The 18969-nt window shown below is 38.7% G+C and overlaps 1 protein-coding gene across 2 annotated transcripts in view; it reads right to left on the bottom strand.

Moving 5' to 3' along the window:
• The window catches only part of A1CF (APOBEC1 complementation factor), a 79722-nt gene that overhangs the window by 24112 nt on the left and 36641 nt on the right, over positions 1 to 18969 (bottom strand). For both annotated transcript variants that reach the window (XM_068548121.1, XM_068548122.1), the window contains exons 3-5: positions 12672 to 12806; positions 10455 to 10585; positions 5216 to 5454 (exon numbers count right to left, since the gene is read on the bottom strand). In XM_068548121.1, coding sequence (XP_068404222.1) covers positions 5216 to 5454; positions 10455 to 10585; positions 12672 to 12806 — 505 coding nt within the window. The remainder of the gene's footprint in view (positions 1 to 5215; positions 5455 to 10454; positions 10586 to 12671; positions 12807 to 18969) is intronic.

Below are 18969 nucleotides of genomic sequence, written 5' to 3'. Positions count from 1 at the left end.
AGAAGAGGAAATGAGCTTTTGAGAGGATACCTTACCCAGATCTATTTCACTTCTCCACTGCTCCCTTTTGTTTTTTGTTACTCAACCCCTGTACCCCTACACAGTACAGATCCATGATGAAGTGATGAGAGGAGGGTGAGGGTCAACTGAATTTCGAAATTTGATTGGAAATGTTTATTTTTATTGGTCTTGGAACAAGTTATATCCTGGAAGCAATAAAAAGTGTGAGAGAACAAAATCAGAAATTCTCAGTATTGGTAAGGGTTTACTTGTTTAATTATTACACAAGAGGTAAATATTTTTAATCAAAATGCATCTTTTTATTCCTTAAAAAACAGTCAGTGAAAGCATCTGTGGCACTGACATTCTAAAACTCAAACAAAGGATAGACGCATCCTAATGAGTTAGTGAATCCCAGTGAGTTAGCGGGAGGCTGGCTCCTGCTATCCCAGTTGGCTGGCTACCTTGTTCTGCCTTGCAGCCCAGAGGATAGTTTTCTCTATCACTCTCTTTTCCCCCTCCCTTCCACTCCCCTTCTACATCTCCTTTCCTTTTTCTTCCATTCCCTTCCTTTCTATGCTTTACATAGACTTTGCTAAGGGTCTTATCCCCAAAACCCTAAGGCTCCCAGGTGACTCTGGTTTCTGTAGCTCAGTGGTTCTCAATCTTGGCCCCATAGTAGAAGAGCTCACAAAAATATGGGCTCCACTGGGTGTGCTGGACTCAGGTCCTTTCTACCTGCAAGAATAGACTGTTAAATTTTCAGAATTTTGTGAGTCAATTGATGTCACCTTGGTGGCTTGAAGTGAGCCACAGTGGGAGTGTTAACAGTATGGAAATCTAAAAATATTACAAATCAGTGCTTTTGATTTTCCACTGGGAATCGACTCATCACTGACCTCTGGACCCTCTTTTCCAATTCTGACTTAAGTGGTCTAGGCCTCAGGATTTTGAAAAGCACCTCAGTTAATTCAGCCAAAATTGAGAACACGGTTCTGGCCCATTGGCTTTTGCCTTCCCAGACTGGGACCACGGTAAGTCATTCACAGGCCTGAAGTTGTGGAAAAGGTTAAAGTGGATAGAAGTGAGAGGAGGTGCAGGGAGCAGCGATTTCCATAAACATCCCTGTGAAAGGCAGTGTTGGAAAGTGATTTGTGAACTTGAGCTTTGAAGTCAGACAAGTTCAAATATCAGATTAATGATCCTGGCTAGGAAACAACCTTTCTAAGCATCAGTTTCCTCATCTGTAAAATTGGGATAATAAAAGTACCTGCTTCTCAGGGTTGTTGTGAAGACAAAAGAAGGTGATGCATTAACGCATATACGAGGAACTAGGAAAATGCTACAGATGAACCTATATGCAAAGCAGAAATAGAGACATAGACGTAGAGCACAAATGTATGGACACAAAGCAGGGAAAGGGGTGGGGGATGAACTGGGAGATTGGGATTGACATATATACACTACTATGTGTAAAATAGATAACTAATGAGAACCTACTGTACAGCACAGGGAACTCTATTCAGTGCCCTGTGGTGATCTAAATGGGAAGGAAATCCAAAAAGGAGGGGATATATGTATACATATAGCTAATTCACTTTGCTGTACAGCAGAAACTAACACAATATTGTAAAGCAACTATACGGCAATAAAAATTTAAAAAAACCCACCTATTTAAAACTTAAAAAGAAGGGACTTAATTTATCGCTTTTAAATGATAATTCAATAACGTACATTCCTCTTGAGTATTTTTGATCTATTTTTGGGGATGTATAGTTTCCTCAGAATATACATTCTTTGTGTCCAATGTGAATAGTGTCACTCACTCAAATTAGGTATGATTTTTTTTAGAACCTTGTCATTTAGAAGAAAGCAAAGTACATTGTAGACGCTTAATAAATGTTTCCATACTGAGTGGTTCCCCGGGGGCTCCTATTTACTTCCCATGCAGGTGAGTGGCTAGTGTCATTAGTTGATAGATTTAGCAGTGGATCACAAAATTTGGCTACACAACAGAATTATCTGGAAAACTTAAAACATCAGTGCTCCAACGCCGCCCCCCAGAGAAGCAGATTCAATTGGTTAGAGGTTGATTTGGGCACTGGTATTGTTTAAAAACCTCCTCAGATAATTCAAATTTGTAGCCCACCATGGACCACCCTTGATTTAGATGATCAGATCTCAACCTTGTGGTCTCAGGGGCAGTTGCATCCTGGGAACTTGTTATAAATGCAAATGATCAGACCCCATACCACACCTACTGAATCAGGAACTCTGGGGTTGGGGGCCCCAGCAATCTGTGCCTTAACGAGCCCTCCAGGTGATTCTGATTGAGGCTAAAATTGCAAACCATTGTTGGAACTTCTTTTCAGAGTATCCTTAGAATGCTTTGATAATGCCTGAACTGGATGCATCAACTTTGTTCTACCTACACCTCAGTAAAGATGCAATGTCAAGAGGGAGCTTCCACTGAGGAGGTAGGTGGTGGGAGGCAGTATACCACTTTAGACCACAATTTTCTCTCTGTCTTCAAATCTGGATCAATTAAGAAGGAAAAGCTTCTTGTGGTCCTTGCTTACCACGTTTCTTAAAGCTCTCCTTGTTCTTTCAAACTGGGGTCTCCAGAGGATTGCCCATTACTGAAATCCTGTGTTGTTGTTTAATCTATGGTGAGGTCATAAGTAGATGTCCAAATGGGTAATAGATTTTACTCTCAGGCTTCAGTAGAAAGGAAGAAGTTTGCTCTGGCTGGCTTATTCACCACCTCTTGTTATTCTGCTGATGAGGCAGTCTGACTAAACTCCAGCGGACTGAAACTCAACCAGCTGAGGCCAACTTAAAGGGCAACAAGCAAAAGGGGGGAGGGGGCTGCCTCCAATGATGATGAGGATGAGAAAATGCCTGGGGAGAGTGAGACAGCCTATATATTGCTGTGTCCTGGCCAGAGAATCCATAGGGAAAACTCAGGATCTTGGGTGGAAGCATAACAGTGCCTGAGAATTCTTGCCGCCTAGCTGCTCAGCCTTGCCCGGCCTAGTCAGTTCAACTCAGGTAAAGACAGAAGCTCTTTCTGTGGGTCAATGTGCTGTTTTCTTTGAAGAAGGGAAGCTGACGGGAAGTTTTAATTCCCTAGGAACACCGTTTGTCTGGCTGCTGAAAACTCTTTCTCCCATTTTGGACCCTCTTTCACTGCCATCCTCCCCCGTCCCCCAAATGATTGTACATATCTGTTTTTACAGGTAATGAAGGAGGAAAATGATTAATGTGGGATGGAATAGTGGAAGCTGGTTTCTCAATGAAGTGGTGGTTAAGCTGGGGCTTTGAATGCCATGAGTCAGTAGAGACGGGGAGGGGCAGGTCATTCTAGTAGGGGATACAGCATTCGAAATAAAGGATACAAAAAATGAGCATGGTGTTGTCTAGGACACTGAGTTTGTCCTGACAGAAAGGAGGGTGTTTATGGTGAAAAAGAAGGTCCAAATTATGTTTGAAAAGAACTGGGGCCCCGAGTGAAAGGCCTTGAATGACAAGCTCAGAGGTTTATGCTTTATCTCATATGCAGCAGCAAGTTGGTGAATATTTTTGAACTAATGAGTGAGTGACATCATTCAGCCTCTTAACAAGGAGAGATTGAATTCCTACTATTTGTAAGAACTTGTAGAAATGATGATATGTTATTTTAGGAACACTACTCTGGTGGTAATGTTTAGGATGGAGTAGGCGGGGGAGGTGGGGGGCTGGGGGCATCAAAGAGAGAGCAGAGCTGGGAGAATACTTAGGAGACCTTGAAAAAAAATAATCCAAGGTTGGGAATATAGGTGTTTAGCCTACAGTGATGGCCTGAGAACAAGATGGATATAAGGCACTTTTCGAAAGCAGAATTGTTGATGTTGAAGAGGACAGCAAAATATTAAGTTCAAGTCACTGAGAGGCTAGGTAAGCGGCATGAGGAGTTTTAGTGATTCTATGCACCTGTGAGTCAGGCGACTTGACCACTGGGTAGTGAAAAAGTAGTGAATGGAAGCTTCCCCATTAGAAATACCCACCTCAGATCAAAACATTTTTACTGTTAAAATTTTAAATATTGATTTCATCTTCCCTAGTCTTTGCAAAATTTCTCTTTCCTATGTTTTATAATAATACTATTACACATGTATAAAATATATTAATAATATTATATTGAATATAAAAAATGTTCACCTCTCAATAGATTCAGCAGTTTTGGGGGATATCTCATAGTTTTTCACTTTAAGCTGCTTTCATGAAAATATTATTAAAACATATTCCCCAAGCTCAGAAGCCATCTTTCAATTTTGAAAATTTCTGGAGGGCTAATCCTATTGGTTTTATTTTTAAAAATAAAAATAAATGTAGGTGTTTTTGTTGCTCTTTTGCTTTGTTTTAGATTCTGGTGACTTCCACAGTGCTTAAGAGAATCCTTGATTCCAATGTGTTCAATATGCCATTCTTGAAATACTTATCATTTTAATATTAATTCATTTTAATACCTTTGTGTAAGTTTGGCAAATATTTTATAACAAGCACAGGACTTTCAACGATTTTTCCTAAGTTGATCTTAGTGGGGCAGTGTCTTGGTGGCGTCTTCTAAACCCAGGAATTTATGGTTGTTGACCAAATAGGACCTACCTCGTGGTTGTAGCATCTAACTAAGGTGTCTTTCTATGGAAAGTTATTATTTCTATTCCCTAAAATTAGACAGAAATTATTAGACACTAGGGAGTCATATAAAATTATGTCACTTTAATTGTCATTGGGATAATGTATCACTTGCATATTTATTATTTCTACATTATAATGGATAACATATACCCTATTTCTAATAAGCCTGATAACAAAAACTATATACAAAGATAACTGTTGACTGATAAATTTACTTTTAAGGAGATTCTTCAGTTTAAAGATTCAGTATAGGGTTGCTATAACTTCAAGTTCTGGATTTCTTTTGTGCAATGTACATTGGATTTAATGCACAAAGTGAATAGTTTTCAGAACCCAATCTGTGAAAACTTCAGGGAACTGAATCAACTGTGAGATAAATAAGAAAGACCAAGAGTTTAAAAAATGTAACATAACCAGAGATAAAGAGCAAAAAAAAACGAACAAGCAGGCTTTTGTTTCCTTTGCTAAGGAGGACAGCAGCCTGAGGCAGGCAGGACGGAGTGGAGAAGTCTCCTCTTTGAGGAGGGGGCCTAACCTGGCAGAAGCTTCCTCCGGGCCATGGCAGCTGCCCGATGATTCTCATACTCCACGAAGGCAAAGCCCCGGTTTTTGGTTTTATCTGCAGCACTTGGGTAGACAATGACATCCACAACTCCTTCGGTGACCTTTTTCATCTCTGATAAGATTTCTTCTCTCTTTTTGGTTTTTGGGATTCCCCCAACAAATAATCGACAGTTGTCCACGCTGGCACAGACCCCTAACAGACGCCCATTTCTGCAAAAACAGCAGGCATTTTGATTGGTGAGAGTCTTTGCTCGATTAAGGTTTAAGACGGAAAATGAACATATATATTGAAATTGAAATGGAAAATGTCAGGTCCGGGACCTGATATGGCCTGTGGATATGGAACGTTTGGTCGTCTTAGTGTTTAAACTGGTTTTGGAAAGTTGTAGCTGCTTTTGAGAAACTGGAAGTTCTGTCAACCTTGGCTCTGCATTTTTAAAGAAAAAAAAATATTTGAAACTGAGTTGCGTCTGCTGTCTTTAGAGTATATGTAGATTCACTAGTTATTGTGACTCCTCGGCACTCCCTAATACATCATCAATCCTGAGGTCTTTACACCTGGCTCAGTGTACTCTTGTATCCTGCCCTGGAGGTATCTGAGGTTGCAACCCCTGGTGCTCCCTTTTTTTCCAACCAAATAGAGAAGCTATTCTGACATGATCACCATTAAAGATAGCCCCTTATACAGAACAGAGTTTCACATATTATTTGGCCGACACAAGGAACCCGTGAGATGGGCAGAATAGGTATTGTTTCCATTTTACAGTTGAAGAGCTTGAGACTCCAAGATCTTAAGTGACTTGCTTAAGATTTTGTAGATTTTGAGAGTTAAAATTGGCCTCTGGATTCAGTTTAATCCCTGTTTCTTCCACTGTGCAGTGTTGCATATCAGCCAGTTGGTGGATACCTTCATTGGCAAGATGTAGGTTGGTTCAACTTTTCCTGGGGACATGTGGGAAAATGTATCAAAAGTCTTAAGCGTGCATAACCTTTGGCCAAATAATGCCCCTCTAGGGGAGTGTCCTTAGAAATAAAGACGAGCATCAGCATTTTTGTGTAAGGTTATTCAGCGCTACTATTTAAAATAGCTCCCCAATTGGAAATGAGCAAAATAGTCCATCATGCAGGACTGGTTTAATGTATCTCAGCTGAGATGACTGACTCTGGGGCTGGACATTTCCTCATTGTATACCGTGGTATGTTTGTCATCCCTCATTCTTGACCACTAAATGCTAAAAGCCACCTGTTAGGTCATCCAAGAATGCCTCTTCATCTTTCTCCATGTCCCTTAGGGGGACAATATTTCTCCTGGCTGGGATGCACTGGTATAGAAAAGATGAGCGTTCATAACATAGAATGCTCTGTAGTCAATAAACATAGTAACATAGGAGAATAAACATAGTAACATAGGAGAGTATTTGATGGTTGAAAATACCAGTTCACACTATGCTGCTGGGTTAAAAAAAAAAAAAAAAAAAAAAAGACTGTAAAATGAGTATATGAGAAAGCCATTTTGATTAAAACTATAGAAAATCTAGAAAGACTATAAAAATTCAACATAGTGATTCTCTTTAGGCAATAGGGTAATGAAGGAACGGTTTGAACTTTTATTACTGTTTTTTTGGCTGTTTTTGTGTGTTGTGTGTTAGGCCATGTGACTTTTGTAATAACTCAAAGTTATTAAAAATGGGTAAAGTTCCCTTAACGGAAGCCACTCATTCCTCCTGAATAAAAAGTGCTCAGCCAGGTGAGTGAGAGATTGCTCTGATTCCTTGGAAGTAGTGGCTCTCAGCTGTGTGGCAGGTGTCCTCGCCCAGGCTGAGCTCTGTCCTAGTTGTCCTCTGTGCTTTGTTGAAGAACCAGGGACCACATATCAGACATGTAACAGGTCCATCTCCATTTGTTGAACATTGTCCTAACAATGTGTTTTTTCTGGGGGGAGGGAAGGGTCGATAAAGTGCTCTTTCAGGGTTTTTTCTTTTTTTTCTTTTTTTAACTTAAACCTTTTGTTCCAAGATATTATTTATTTAGAAATTATATTTTTGATCATTCAGGGGCCGGTCAGTTACCAGTAGGGGGAGCCTGGAGTCTCCATATCCTGTTTTTAAATCTGTGTGATTTGTCAGGCACCTTTCCCAGAATTGATTGGAGACGAAAAACTCTCTCTCCAAAGCTGAGGGCATGACTTTAATGTCGCCAGAAGCCAGGCATTTAGAGGATGCTCAGTGGATATTTGATGACGAGGAGGATGGTATGACACCTGTGGGTCTTTTCCGGATAAGAACCTTATCTATCCCCTCAGAGACAGTGGCTAAAAACAAACCAAAGATTTGTAACAAGGAGAGGTAACAAACAAACCTCTTCTCTACAGGAAAGGTTCTCACTCTGACAACATCCAAGGCAGAGTGGAAGTAGGTGAGGTTGGCCCTGGGGTGTCTATTCTGCTATTTCACATTCCATTTATCCTACTCATGAAAATTCAAAGTCACTCTGTGCCATCACCTTGCTTCTGGCATCCAACCTGAACTTTAACTGGAATTTTGGCCACCAACTTTCTCTTTCCAAATGCTTTGTCATATTTTTCCTCTTCCTTTTCTGCACCCTCCTGCCATCATCGTAACCATCCGCAAACATTTATAGAGCATCTGATATGTGTCAGGCACTGAGCTTTACATGCATTATCTCCTTTATTTTTCATAATCCCCCCCACGAGGTAGGTATATTTTTGTCTCTATTTTATAGATGAAGACATTGAAATTCACAGAAGATACTGTTATTTTTTAATGGATTGTGTTCATTGTTCATACCCCGTCTATTTTCAAAAAGTATTGACAGGCTCCATTGTGTAACAATATATTAAGTAGATACAGCAAACTTTGTTGATTCCCTACCAGAGCCAATTCTACATCCATCTCAACTTAAAAGCTATTTTGAGAATAACCTTTGCTATTAAGATGTTTAGTTTCTATGAAAGACCAAGGAATGGAGAATCTTCTAATTCCTGAAAACATCACTAATATATCTTAATATAGCTTTTTATAGCCCTTTCTAAAATAATTTAGTATATATTATTTCATATGATGGATGCTTGGAATAACTCTGTGTGATCAGGTGATAATATAAAACGGATGCTGAAAGAGGTCAAAGGATTTGTCCAAAGGAACCTGGGCTAGACCTCTGATCTCCTGATTCTCATACCAAAACATTTTCCATATATCAGAGCTCTTTTGGATCCATGGTGGCATGTGTGGAAGGGGATCCTCCTTTATGTTTTTTCCAAGAATCTGTTCCAGAATCCAATCCTGGTACTGAATGACTAGGCTACTAGCTGTTGCCAAGTCCAATCAATCTTTTCATGGCTAAGGGGTTTAAGAAAAATGACCCAGTAGTTGGCTGACTACAGAATTACAAGGATAATGCAGGACTTATTTTGAGCCTATAGGAAGTGAGAGAAAACTAATGATAGGAAATCTACTCTCTCTGTATTCATTAAATTTAAGATTCCCTCAGTTTTAAAGTGCATCTCTGTTACAGGAAGAAAATATAGGTGAAAGACTGAATCTCAGAATTAATGAATGTGCTAATATGTAAGAGTTCTATCACTTATTGACCTATTACTATGTTCCAAACACTAAGCTAAACATATTGAAATCTTGAAAACAACCCCATAATAAACCTATGAAATAAGTATTATTGTTCCTACTTTATAGATGAGGAAATTGAGGCTCAGAGAGGTCAAGTCACTTTTTGGCACTCAGCTGAGGCCCACCTGACCCCAAGCTATTGCTTTTTCATCTAACACACTAATCTTTCTTCCACGTGGCCCTGGGCTTCCTTAAGAAAGGATTTATGGCAGTTCCCTCTGGTTTAGATTTTAGATCGTAGATAATTTCATGTATTGTCAATTTATAAAATTGTATAGGGTTATGTCCTGGAACATAAATACAATTTATAAATACAAAATATAAATTGTATAAATACAATTTATAAAATTGTATAGGGTTATGTCCTGGAACCCTCTGCTAATCCCATGGTTTCAAATATTGCCTATATTTGGTTGACCCCCAAATTTACGTTCCAATCGTGACCATTCTCCTGACCCCAATATCATACAATCAGCAACTCCCCTGGGACGTCTAATGTGCATCTCAAATTGTCCCAAACAGAGCTCTTCATGTTTTCCTGTTATTCTCCCAGCCTTTTCCATCTCTATGACACTATCACATCCACACATACTTGGACCAAAATCCTAATTTTCTTCCCTGAATTATAAATCCACTCACACTCTAAATCCAATATTTAGCCAGTCTTGTCTATTCAACCTCCAAAATATATCACACATCTGACTTTTTACCACCTTTACCACTAACCCCTTATGCAAGCACCACCATCTCCTGTCTAGTTCTAGACACAGCAGCGGCCTTTGAACTGTCTTCCCTCTTTCAGTCCTTACCCTGCTACAGTCCATTCTTCACTTAGTAGTCAGAGGAATGTTGTAAAAAAGCATGAATCTAATTAAAACCTCCTGTGATTTCCCCTTTTTATTAGAATAAAATCCAAATTCTTAATGATGAAATATAAGACTCTCCAACTGTATTGCCTTCAACCCTCCTCTCTTTACTCTTCCGAATGTTGGCTTTCTTTCTGTTCCTTTAACACATCATGCTTATTCTCATTTTGAGACCTTTGCACTTGCTGTTCTTTCTTTCTCTGAAATGATTTTCCTCCAGGTCTGACTGTCATGCGGATTCTTTTCATTCAAGTCTCAGATCAAATTTTACTTTCCGGAAGCATATTTTCTTAAATACATCAAGTTAAAGTAGCAACCTCCTCACACAACTTTACCCCATTTCCTGGTTTTTATTTTTTCAAACTCTTTTAAATAATCTTATACATCCAATTGCTCACTATGAGTGTAGGAAAGTGTACCTTGATACTTCTAATGTTTTCAACAGTGTCCAGCACATATTTATGAAATGGATAAATGAATGAATTTTGCTTCTTTGAACATTTCACAGAACTTAGTCTGGCACCTTATATAGTGTTGGTTAAATAAACATTTCATTAAATTGATTTCCAAGAAAAAGAACTAACATTTTATTTCTGATTTTGGCTATATTTTGCATATACTATATTAGATAAACTTGATGGAAGAACAGATAAAGGTACATTGTCTGATTCACTTTTAATCTAGAAGAGATGGATCTTACCTAATTTCATAATTATTAAGTTGCTTGATTGCATTCTTGGCTTCTTGTTTATTTGAGAATGTTACAAATGCATATCCTCTATTGTTGCCGTTAAAATCCATCATCATTCTCATTTCATAAATTTTACCAATCTACAAGTAATAAGAGAGAATTCATATTTATACATTTGTACTTCCAAATGAAAACACACACACATGCATACACAACATTTTCTGAAGTCTCTGCCGTGTTTGGCATTTGCATCCCATGTGTAATAGTTTGCATGTTTTCATGCTGGGTTCAGATCTGTTATCTGACTCATGGGCAAAGTCAGGATGAATAAAGAAAACATGTACCAGTGGCATTTCAGCCGGAGTTGCCAGAATGTATATTTTTGGCAGAGCAAGTGACCTTTCATCACACAATTATCTGGGGATTTATACAACATCTTAGGGACCAGAAAACACACTTGTCATCAGAAGTACAATTTCTTGATAGATTTGTCCTTGCCCTTTACATTGGCCTCTGAGACCTCCATAGTTTGTTTGTTTTTTTTAATTAATTAATTAATTAATTTATGGCTGTGTTAGGTCTTCATTTCTGTGTGAGGGCTTTCTCTAGTTGTGGCAAGCGGGGGCCACTCACTATCGCGGCCTCTCTTGTTGCGGAGCACAGGCTCCAGACGCGCAGGCTCAGTAGTTGTGGCTCACGGGCCCAGTTGCTCCGCGGCATGTGGGATCTTCCCAGACCAGGGCTCGAACCCGTGTCCCCTGCATTGGCAGGCAGATTCTCAACCACTGCGCCACCAGGGAAGCCCCCTCCATAGTTTTTATCTTTCCTTGGTCATACTCTACCAGTGATGTTTAAAACCAAAACCAAGACCACTCATTTGGAGCCTTGTGAAACTGACTTCTTAGCTATCTTTTCCACCTACCATGATATAAAGGTGAACACGGAAGGTGTGTTCCAGAGGATGGTCCTGGGAGCCCTGTTTTCTCCATCTGTAGGCTGAAGCTAAATGCTAGTCTTAACACAACTGATCCAGGGCCAGCACCTCCATGGTAGCAGTGAACTCACTCTATCCCTCTCCCTGTAACTCCGCTGCTTTGCTTATATACTGTTCCCTCCTGCTACCCCAACTCTTCTCCATAATCCAGACACAGTAATTCATTATTGCTGGCTGCTGTAAGACGGGTGGCCCACACAGATGTGAGGGACACGCGTGGGGAGAAGAGGCATCATTAAGCTACTTCTATTATGTCAGTGGTGTCTGACCCACAGATCAGCCCCACGCCACCCCACGGTACTCAGTGATGGACACCTATTTTTTTCTGGGCTCATTAGGAAAGAGTTCAAGCATGTTTCATCTCTGCATTTCGAGTGTTTCTTGGTGCTCATTTTCATGTTCAGTATATAAGATTCTTACAGGATTAAGTCCTTGTAATTTATGCACATGCCAAGTGACGTTGTTTGTATAAAATTAAGAGTAGTTCTGAAACTGAGCTGAATTACACACACACACACACACACACACACACACACAGCTGATTTTGGCATTTAGGAAAAGAAATAGCTAAACTCTCATTAAATTTTCTAGGAATTTTAAACACCACTTGGTAAATTATCGAAAATGTTAATTTTGTATTTTTGCTTTAACTTTGGGTTTAGTAGCAAAATATCATTTGGAATTAAAACTGAGGAAATTTATTCCTTAATTATATAGTGACTTTGAAAAACCATGTTATTAATCTTGTTGATTGCATTCAAATTTGTAGAAGGAAATTTCATTCTGGATCAATATGTATGGGGACACGGTTGAGCCATGACATACACGTTTTTTAATGTGAAAATCTTACACTTTATAAAACCATATTAACATTTCAAAGTTGAAGCAATATCTTATTTTAGACAGGTTGTTGTAGTGTTATTCTAGATTGATAGACCTGTTGAGTTTGCAGTAAGATAGCTATGCTAGTGGAGATGGGGGATTGAAATATAGATTAAAAAGTCATCAGCAATGGTAGTTTCAGCTGTCAGTAACAGGACAGAGCTGAGTCAAGGCAGTGATAATTAGGGGCCAATCACTAACAGCTGGGAAGGTTTTAACTTTGTCCATGATTGAGGAATGGTAATTGGAAGAGAAACCATCACTGACCAAGAAGAATGAGAGTGAAAGCAAGGTGAAGAGAGTAGTATTTTTTTCCTTGAAAGATTAAAAAAATACATCTTTAGACTCACTTTTTCACATAATGGTATAAGTTCATCTTCAAAAAGGTCTCGGGGAAGTTTTCCAATAAAAATTTCACAGCCCCTTTCTGGGGGTGCAGCATTCCAACCAGGCGGGGGACCACCATATTTTCTTTGTCCATTTTCCTGTAAATCCCATGTGGATTGTAGGAGGGGGAGAAGAAAACAATAGAATCTTTAGTTTGAGTTCCTCAACTATTTTCAAAATCATTTCTCAATAAGGAAGATACTTATTGACAAGTAATAGTAGTGGACTGGTCAGAGGATAAAAATGGACGTCTCTTTTGTATGAATTTTTTAAAAAATATTTATTTATTTGGCTGCGTCGGGGCTTAGTTGTGGCATGTGGGATCTTTAGTTGCAGTATGCGAACTCTTAGTTGTGGCATGCATGTGAGGTCTAGTTCCCTGACCAGGGATTGAACCCAGGCCCCCTGCATTGGGAGCATGGAGTCTTATCCGCTGGACCACCAGGGAAGTCCCTCCTTTGTGTGAATTTCAACACCATGCTCTTGCTTCAGCGACTTGCTCCAGATAAGCACTGTGAAAACTTATAAAGTGCTGGACAAATATAAAGGGTTGTTATTTTTTTGGTTTGTTATTGTTTTGCCATTCAAACTCACCAATGCCTGATCATCAAAGGATCTGATTATAATTTGAATCTGGGGTTCTGGTTTAATATTGAAGTCTATGAGGTTCTGGACCTGAACTACTTGGCTCCATGACCCACTAGCTGTGGGGCGCTGGGCAAATTGCTTGACTTCCCCAAACCTCAGTGTTTTTCATATATTAAGTGGAGATACTATCAGCTTTTGATTAAAGGAGATAATGTATCAAATTTGCATGGCACAGGTCTTGGAATGTGATATATATTCAATAGTTATTAATTCTCTTCTTGCCTCCCTGGATTGAGGCTGTTTCATGCACTGAGCAAGGCAATGTGGGCCCCTAAATAGAAACATCATGAAGGTTAACATTTGAAAGAGTGGACTGGCTAATTTTGGGGGTAACCAGTGAGGGACTTAAATCTGTCTTCAAAGCTGACAAGATGGTGAAAGGTGTCTACTAATGTTGCATCTCTTTGTGGAGAGTAATGCTGTTCTCAGTCCAAATGCTGTAGCGTTAGCTTCTTTTTTTTTTTTTTTTTTTCCTTTGTTCTAAAAAAAATCCTTGGTAAATTCAATGTCCTTTTGGGGGAGGAGCAGCACCGATGCTTGTCTGCCCTGCTGTCTTTATTTTTCTGAAGGTTAATGACCTAAAAATAACTTCAGGGGCCCAAAGTGAAAGATAGGCCTAATCCACCACTATTGAGCTGAAATAATTCATTTGCTGGAGAAGAATAAATTTACTTTCCGCTTAGGCATAGCCAAAGCTCTTTGTCGTACTTTAAGTGATTTTTGGAGAAAGGAAAACATAAAAGACAAAATATCAGTATTCATTGCTAAGTTCTACAATTACTACTTTACAAAAACTTTTATACCATCAAATGATACATGATGTTGGATAAAACCTAGTCATGTATAAAGTAAAAAGAAAAATTCCCCAACGCATCACCCTACCCATCTGTAGAAATAGGTACTGTTAAGTTTATCTGCCTTTCCAAATATTTTTCTATGTATATTTTCAAAAGACATGTTAGTTATTTAAAGACATTGTTTTTCGCGGTAGTTGTTTGTCAAAAAAATCAAAGTAAAGCAGCTTCTAGTTTCACTGTTAAATCTTTATATATACTAACTTGAGACTTTCTCAATTATTATTATTTTTTAAAAATTATTTATTTATTTATGTATTTATGGCTGTGTTGGGTCTTCGTTTCTGTGTGAGGTCTTTCTCTAGTTGCGGCAAGTGGGGGCCTCTCACTATCGCGGCCTCTCTTGTTGCGGAGCACAGGCTCCAGACGCGCAGGCTCAGTAATTGTGGCTCACGGGCCTAGTTGCTCCGCGGCATGTGGGATCCTCCCAGACCAGGGCTCGAACCCGTGTCTCCTGAATTGGCAGGCAGATTCTCAACCACTGCGCCACCAGGGAAGGGAAGCCCCTCGATTATTTTATAAGTGGTGGTACAAAGGCTTTTTGGATCACAGTATTTAAGTATTTAAATGATGTCTGTGATTGCAGTCATTTAAAAAATCCCTACTAATTTAATCATGTTGCCTTAAATTAAAAAGATGTCATATGGGTGTTCTACCTTGTCTTGATTACTTTTTGCTTCAAGCAAGTAGGTGATTTTCATTTTACTAAACATTGAAATATTTGCCTCAAGAGTTCTTGTATTTTTCCCCCCCCTACATTCTTGCAGGATTATCCAGTAGAAAAACTGTCACTGAAAAATCTGAGAACTAAAATGTTTTATACTTACAGGAAAAAAAAAAACAAAACATAAGAATTCAATGAGCATATCTCAACCAAGAATTTCCTAAAAAAATGAATTTGATATTTTCAGAGACGTATTTAAAGTTTTCTTACTTAACAAATACTTATATAACACTTAGTATATGACAGCACTGTTCTAATTCTCAATATCATGGGTTAAGGGCTATTACTATCCGGACCTTACAGAAGACAGTTAAGCCCACAGAGATTAACTAATTTGCCAAGATCATGTGGTTGGGGTGTGGAAAAGTCAGGATTTGAAGCCAGGCAGTCTGGTTTCAAAAGCCATCAGCTTAATTCCTACTACATTTTGCTTTGTTATGTGGTAGCCTAATCACTTATAACAGATTCACACATTTAAGTACTTATTTATGAAAATATTATCATGCCACTGAATTGAAAACTCTCTGCTGCATTTAAAATCCTTTCCAATTTCCAATCGTTTTACTACACAAATTTTGGGGAAGAACATATCTCATACTTATTGCTTACAGAGAGGTGTATTTCTATTGCCATACTACAATCCACTTCCTTGGGTCGGCTGTCACCATTTGGTTGATGCTGTTCCCTCTGAGGCCATTTCTGTATTTTTTTTTTTTAATTAATTAATTAATTAATTAATTTTTGGCTGTGTTGGGTCTTCGTTTCTGTGCGAGGGCTTTCTCCAGTTGCGGCAAGCGGGGGCCACTCTTCATCGCGGTGCGCGGGCCTCTCACTGTCGCGGCCTCTCCCGTTGCGGAGCACAGGCTCCAGATGCGCAGGCTCAGTAGTTGTGGCTCACGGGCCTAGTTGCTCCACGGCATGTGGGATCTTCCCAGACCAGGGCTCGAACCCGTGTCCCCTGCATTGGCAGGCAGATTCTCAACCACTGCGCCACCAGGGAAGCCCGCCATTTCTGTATTTCTTAAATGTCTGGAGATATACTATTCAAAGGATTATTGGAATAAATTTAGTATAAACTTGGCAGTATTTTTACTATTCATGCTGAGGAAACCAAACTTTCATTGCATCATAGTGAAATGGTTATTCCAGAATTTCTCATTTGACAAGCTTTGTGTGATAGCTTGAAAATAAATAGGCAACCAGCAGATGGACCTTTGGAATTTTCCCCTCAACTTTCTTGCTATAATTGTTAAAAAAATGTCACCAAACTATTTTGTGCATGTCATGTATATAGGGGAATTCATCTGCTTATAAGCCAAAATGATTGGGTAGGAGAGATGATTAATTCTGTTGTTTCTGTAAACAATTGAAATAAATTCACCAAGAGTATTTTGGGGGATCACCAAGAGTCCAAGGGTCTGACTGGTGAAGTTCAAGCACTGGGGGAGATTTGCCCCATGAGCCACCCACTGGGCTGGGAATGCACCAGTGGTGGAGGTCCAGGCCACTTTAAGACAGGCGCTGGGCATTAGACATGGGGTTGAAATAGCTGTCCGTTACTCGGAAAGGACAGTTGGGAGCTGGATTGCTGGTATTTTAGGCAGTATTTTTATAGTTGAGGAGTTTAAAATAGATAAAGCCGAGTTATAGCTGCTCTTTCCTCTCCCGGCTGATGTCCTTCTTGTGAGATGAATTCCTCCAGCAGCACAAATGTATTAGTCATTCAGAGAGAGAAAATATAGGTTTTTGTTTGCCATGAATGTTTGTTCATTGAACTCTGGGATCTTTTATTTTTCCAATCAAAGACTTGGAAACCATTTATTCTCTCAAGTCATACATAAATAGGTGAAGACCTTCAACTGTGTAAATTTAAAAATTAAAGACCTCATTCTAACTATAAATCCAGTGGCTTTAATTTAAATACTGGATACTGAGCCTACCCAGTAAGTATTTGGAAGTCCCTTCTGTCGCAGATATTTTAAGCCTTTCATGAAGGAACCATAGAGCCTTTAAGAAATTTTATATACCATCTTCTTGACCTTGGATAAAACCACCCAACCTTTAGTAAATGATTCTAAGCCATAAATCTTAGCATGAAGGACAAGTGGACTGAGTTAATTTGGGCCACTTTTAATACATCTGGGAAATCTGGGCAAAACTGCCCTTTTCCTATAGGAGTTAAAAATAGCAGATACTTGCTCTTCTAATGTCCCTTGCAACTAGGACAGTAATGGTTAAAATAAAGTTAAATTGAGTTCTGGTGCAGAAATGTTCAACATGCTAACATTAGTGTTGAATTCTCCTTGGATACATTTTCTTATCATTCCAGGTTTGTGGTGTGGTTTTGGGTTTCATTCCTAAAAGCTTATTCTTTAAAAAAATTTTTAAATTTAAATTTAATTTATTATTATTTATTAAAGTATAGTTGATTTACAATGTTGCGTTAGTTTCAGGCGTACAGCAAAGTGATTCAGTTATACATATACATATCTATTTTTTTTCCTAAAAGCTTACTCTTGAATCTAGTTCTCTAAATTCAAAATTTCTGTAAACCAGCATCCTTTTAATAAACTCCTTTTCTGCTTAATCAGCCAGAATTTACCTCTAATACTTGCACATAATAGTAACAGCAGCAAAAACAACAGCTAAAACAGCGGCTAACTCTGAGTCAAGCAATGTGCCAAGTGCTTCCCAGGTATTAATTCATTTAATCTTCTCAACAAACCTATGAGAATGATACTACTATTACTTTCATTTCGTAGGTGAGAAATCCAAAGACATACAAGCAGTAAGTGGCAAAGACAAAATCTGAATCCTGAGTCCATGCTTGTAGTTATAACATTTTTCTCTGTTTTTTTATATTAACCCAATATGCTCATTTTACAGATGAGGAAACTGAGTCCAGAGATATTATGTGACTTCCTTAAAGTTACACTGGTTTAATTTATTGCAGAAAACACGAGACTAAATGTCCTCTGATTCTCAATCTGGTGAACTTGGCAAATATACTGTTCAAAAGTCGTGATGACTTTTCTTCTCAGGCTTACCAGCCTCACAATTCTGTATGTTGTGTGTCACACCTACTTTCTTGTTCAACTTCATCAAACATGGACACCAGATGGTTGGTTGTCTCACATAAATGAACCGATTCATAAACTAGAAGAATATTAATTAATGAACCCTCATTCAGTCTATTTTTCTGAGTAGTAATTTCAATTCCTTTAACGGTTCTTTGGAAATTTTGTATTCCAAATCTGTGATCATCTTTGTGGTTCCCTTTGGTCCTTTGTTTTTTCTTGCCAAGAGGGAAGAAATGGTGTATGTTTCCTTATAAACTGCTTTCAGATGTTCTCCTACCCATTTTCCAATTGACTATGTTTGTAGCTCTTTCTCCTCCTGATCGCTCAGGTGCTGGACAATCTCCCCATGCTTGGTGACATTTCTAACCTTCACAAGCATGCCAGTCACCACCACCATACCAAGAACAATGGTTCCATGGCTAAACTCCTGTGGTCTCTTCTCATAGCTGATGCCAATGCATTGAGAACAGCTCTCTGGACTGTGTCTATTGCAGTTCATAAATTAATACCATATTTTCCTGGTTGTTGATTTGAAAGATTGAATAAAGGTCTTTACAAGGCATTATTTCTATTACCTTTCACCGGTGTACGAACTATATATCTCAATATGTGATAGGGTTCAAGGCATATCTAAGGGGCCTTGTATAAGATGTACCAAAAGAATCCTCTTAGATGTGATTTTAACTTTGGTCTGCTAATGCTGTTATTGTTGTTGAGGACAACAGACGGTGCTATAGGGAATGTTTATTTTGTTAATTCTGTATGAAAGATAATGATCTGTTTTGTATATTGTTTGTTTACCTGCACATCTTAAGACCAGTGACTTCATATTGGTAAAATCTATTTTAGGCTAAGAATTTTTCGAAGGCAGAATTTATTTCACTTATATACTGTGGAAGTTGGCATTACCATTATTAGCTATTTTTTTTACAATCTTTGCATTCATACACAATAT

Source organism: Eschrichtius robustus, chromosome 7, assembly GCF_028021215.1.
Source record: "Eschrichtius robustus isolate mEscRob2 chromosome 7, mEscRob2.pri, whole genome shotgun sequence".
Classification (NCBI taxonomy): domain Eukaryota; kingdom Metazoa; phylum Chordata; class Mammalia; order Artiodactyla; family Eschrichtiidae; genus Eschrichtius; species Eschrichtius robustus.
Note: the sequence above shows the minus strand (reverse complement) of the source record. Positions and strands in the feature narration are given on the sequence as shown.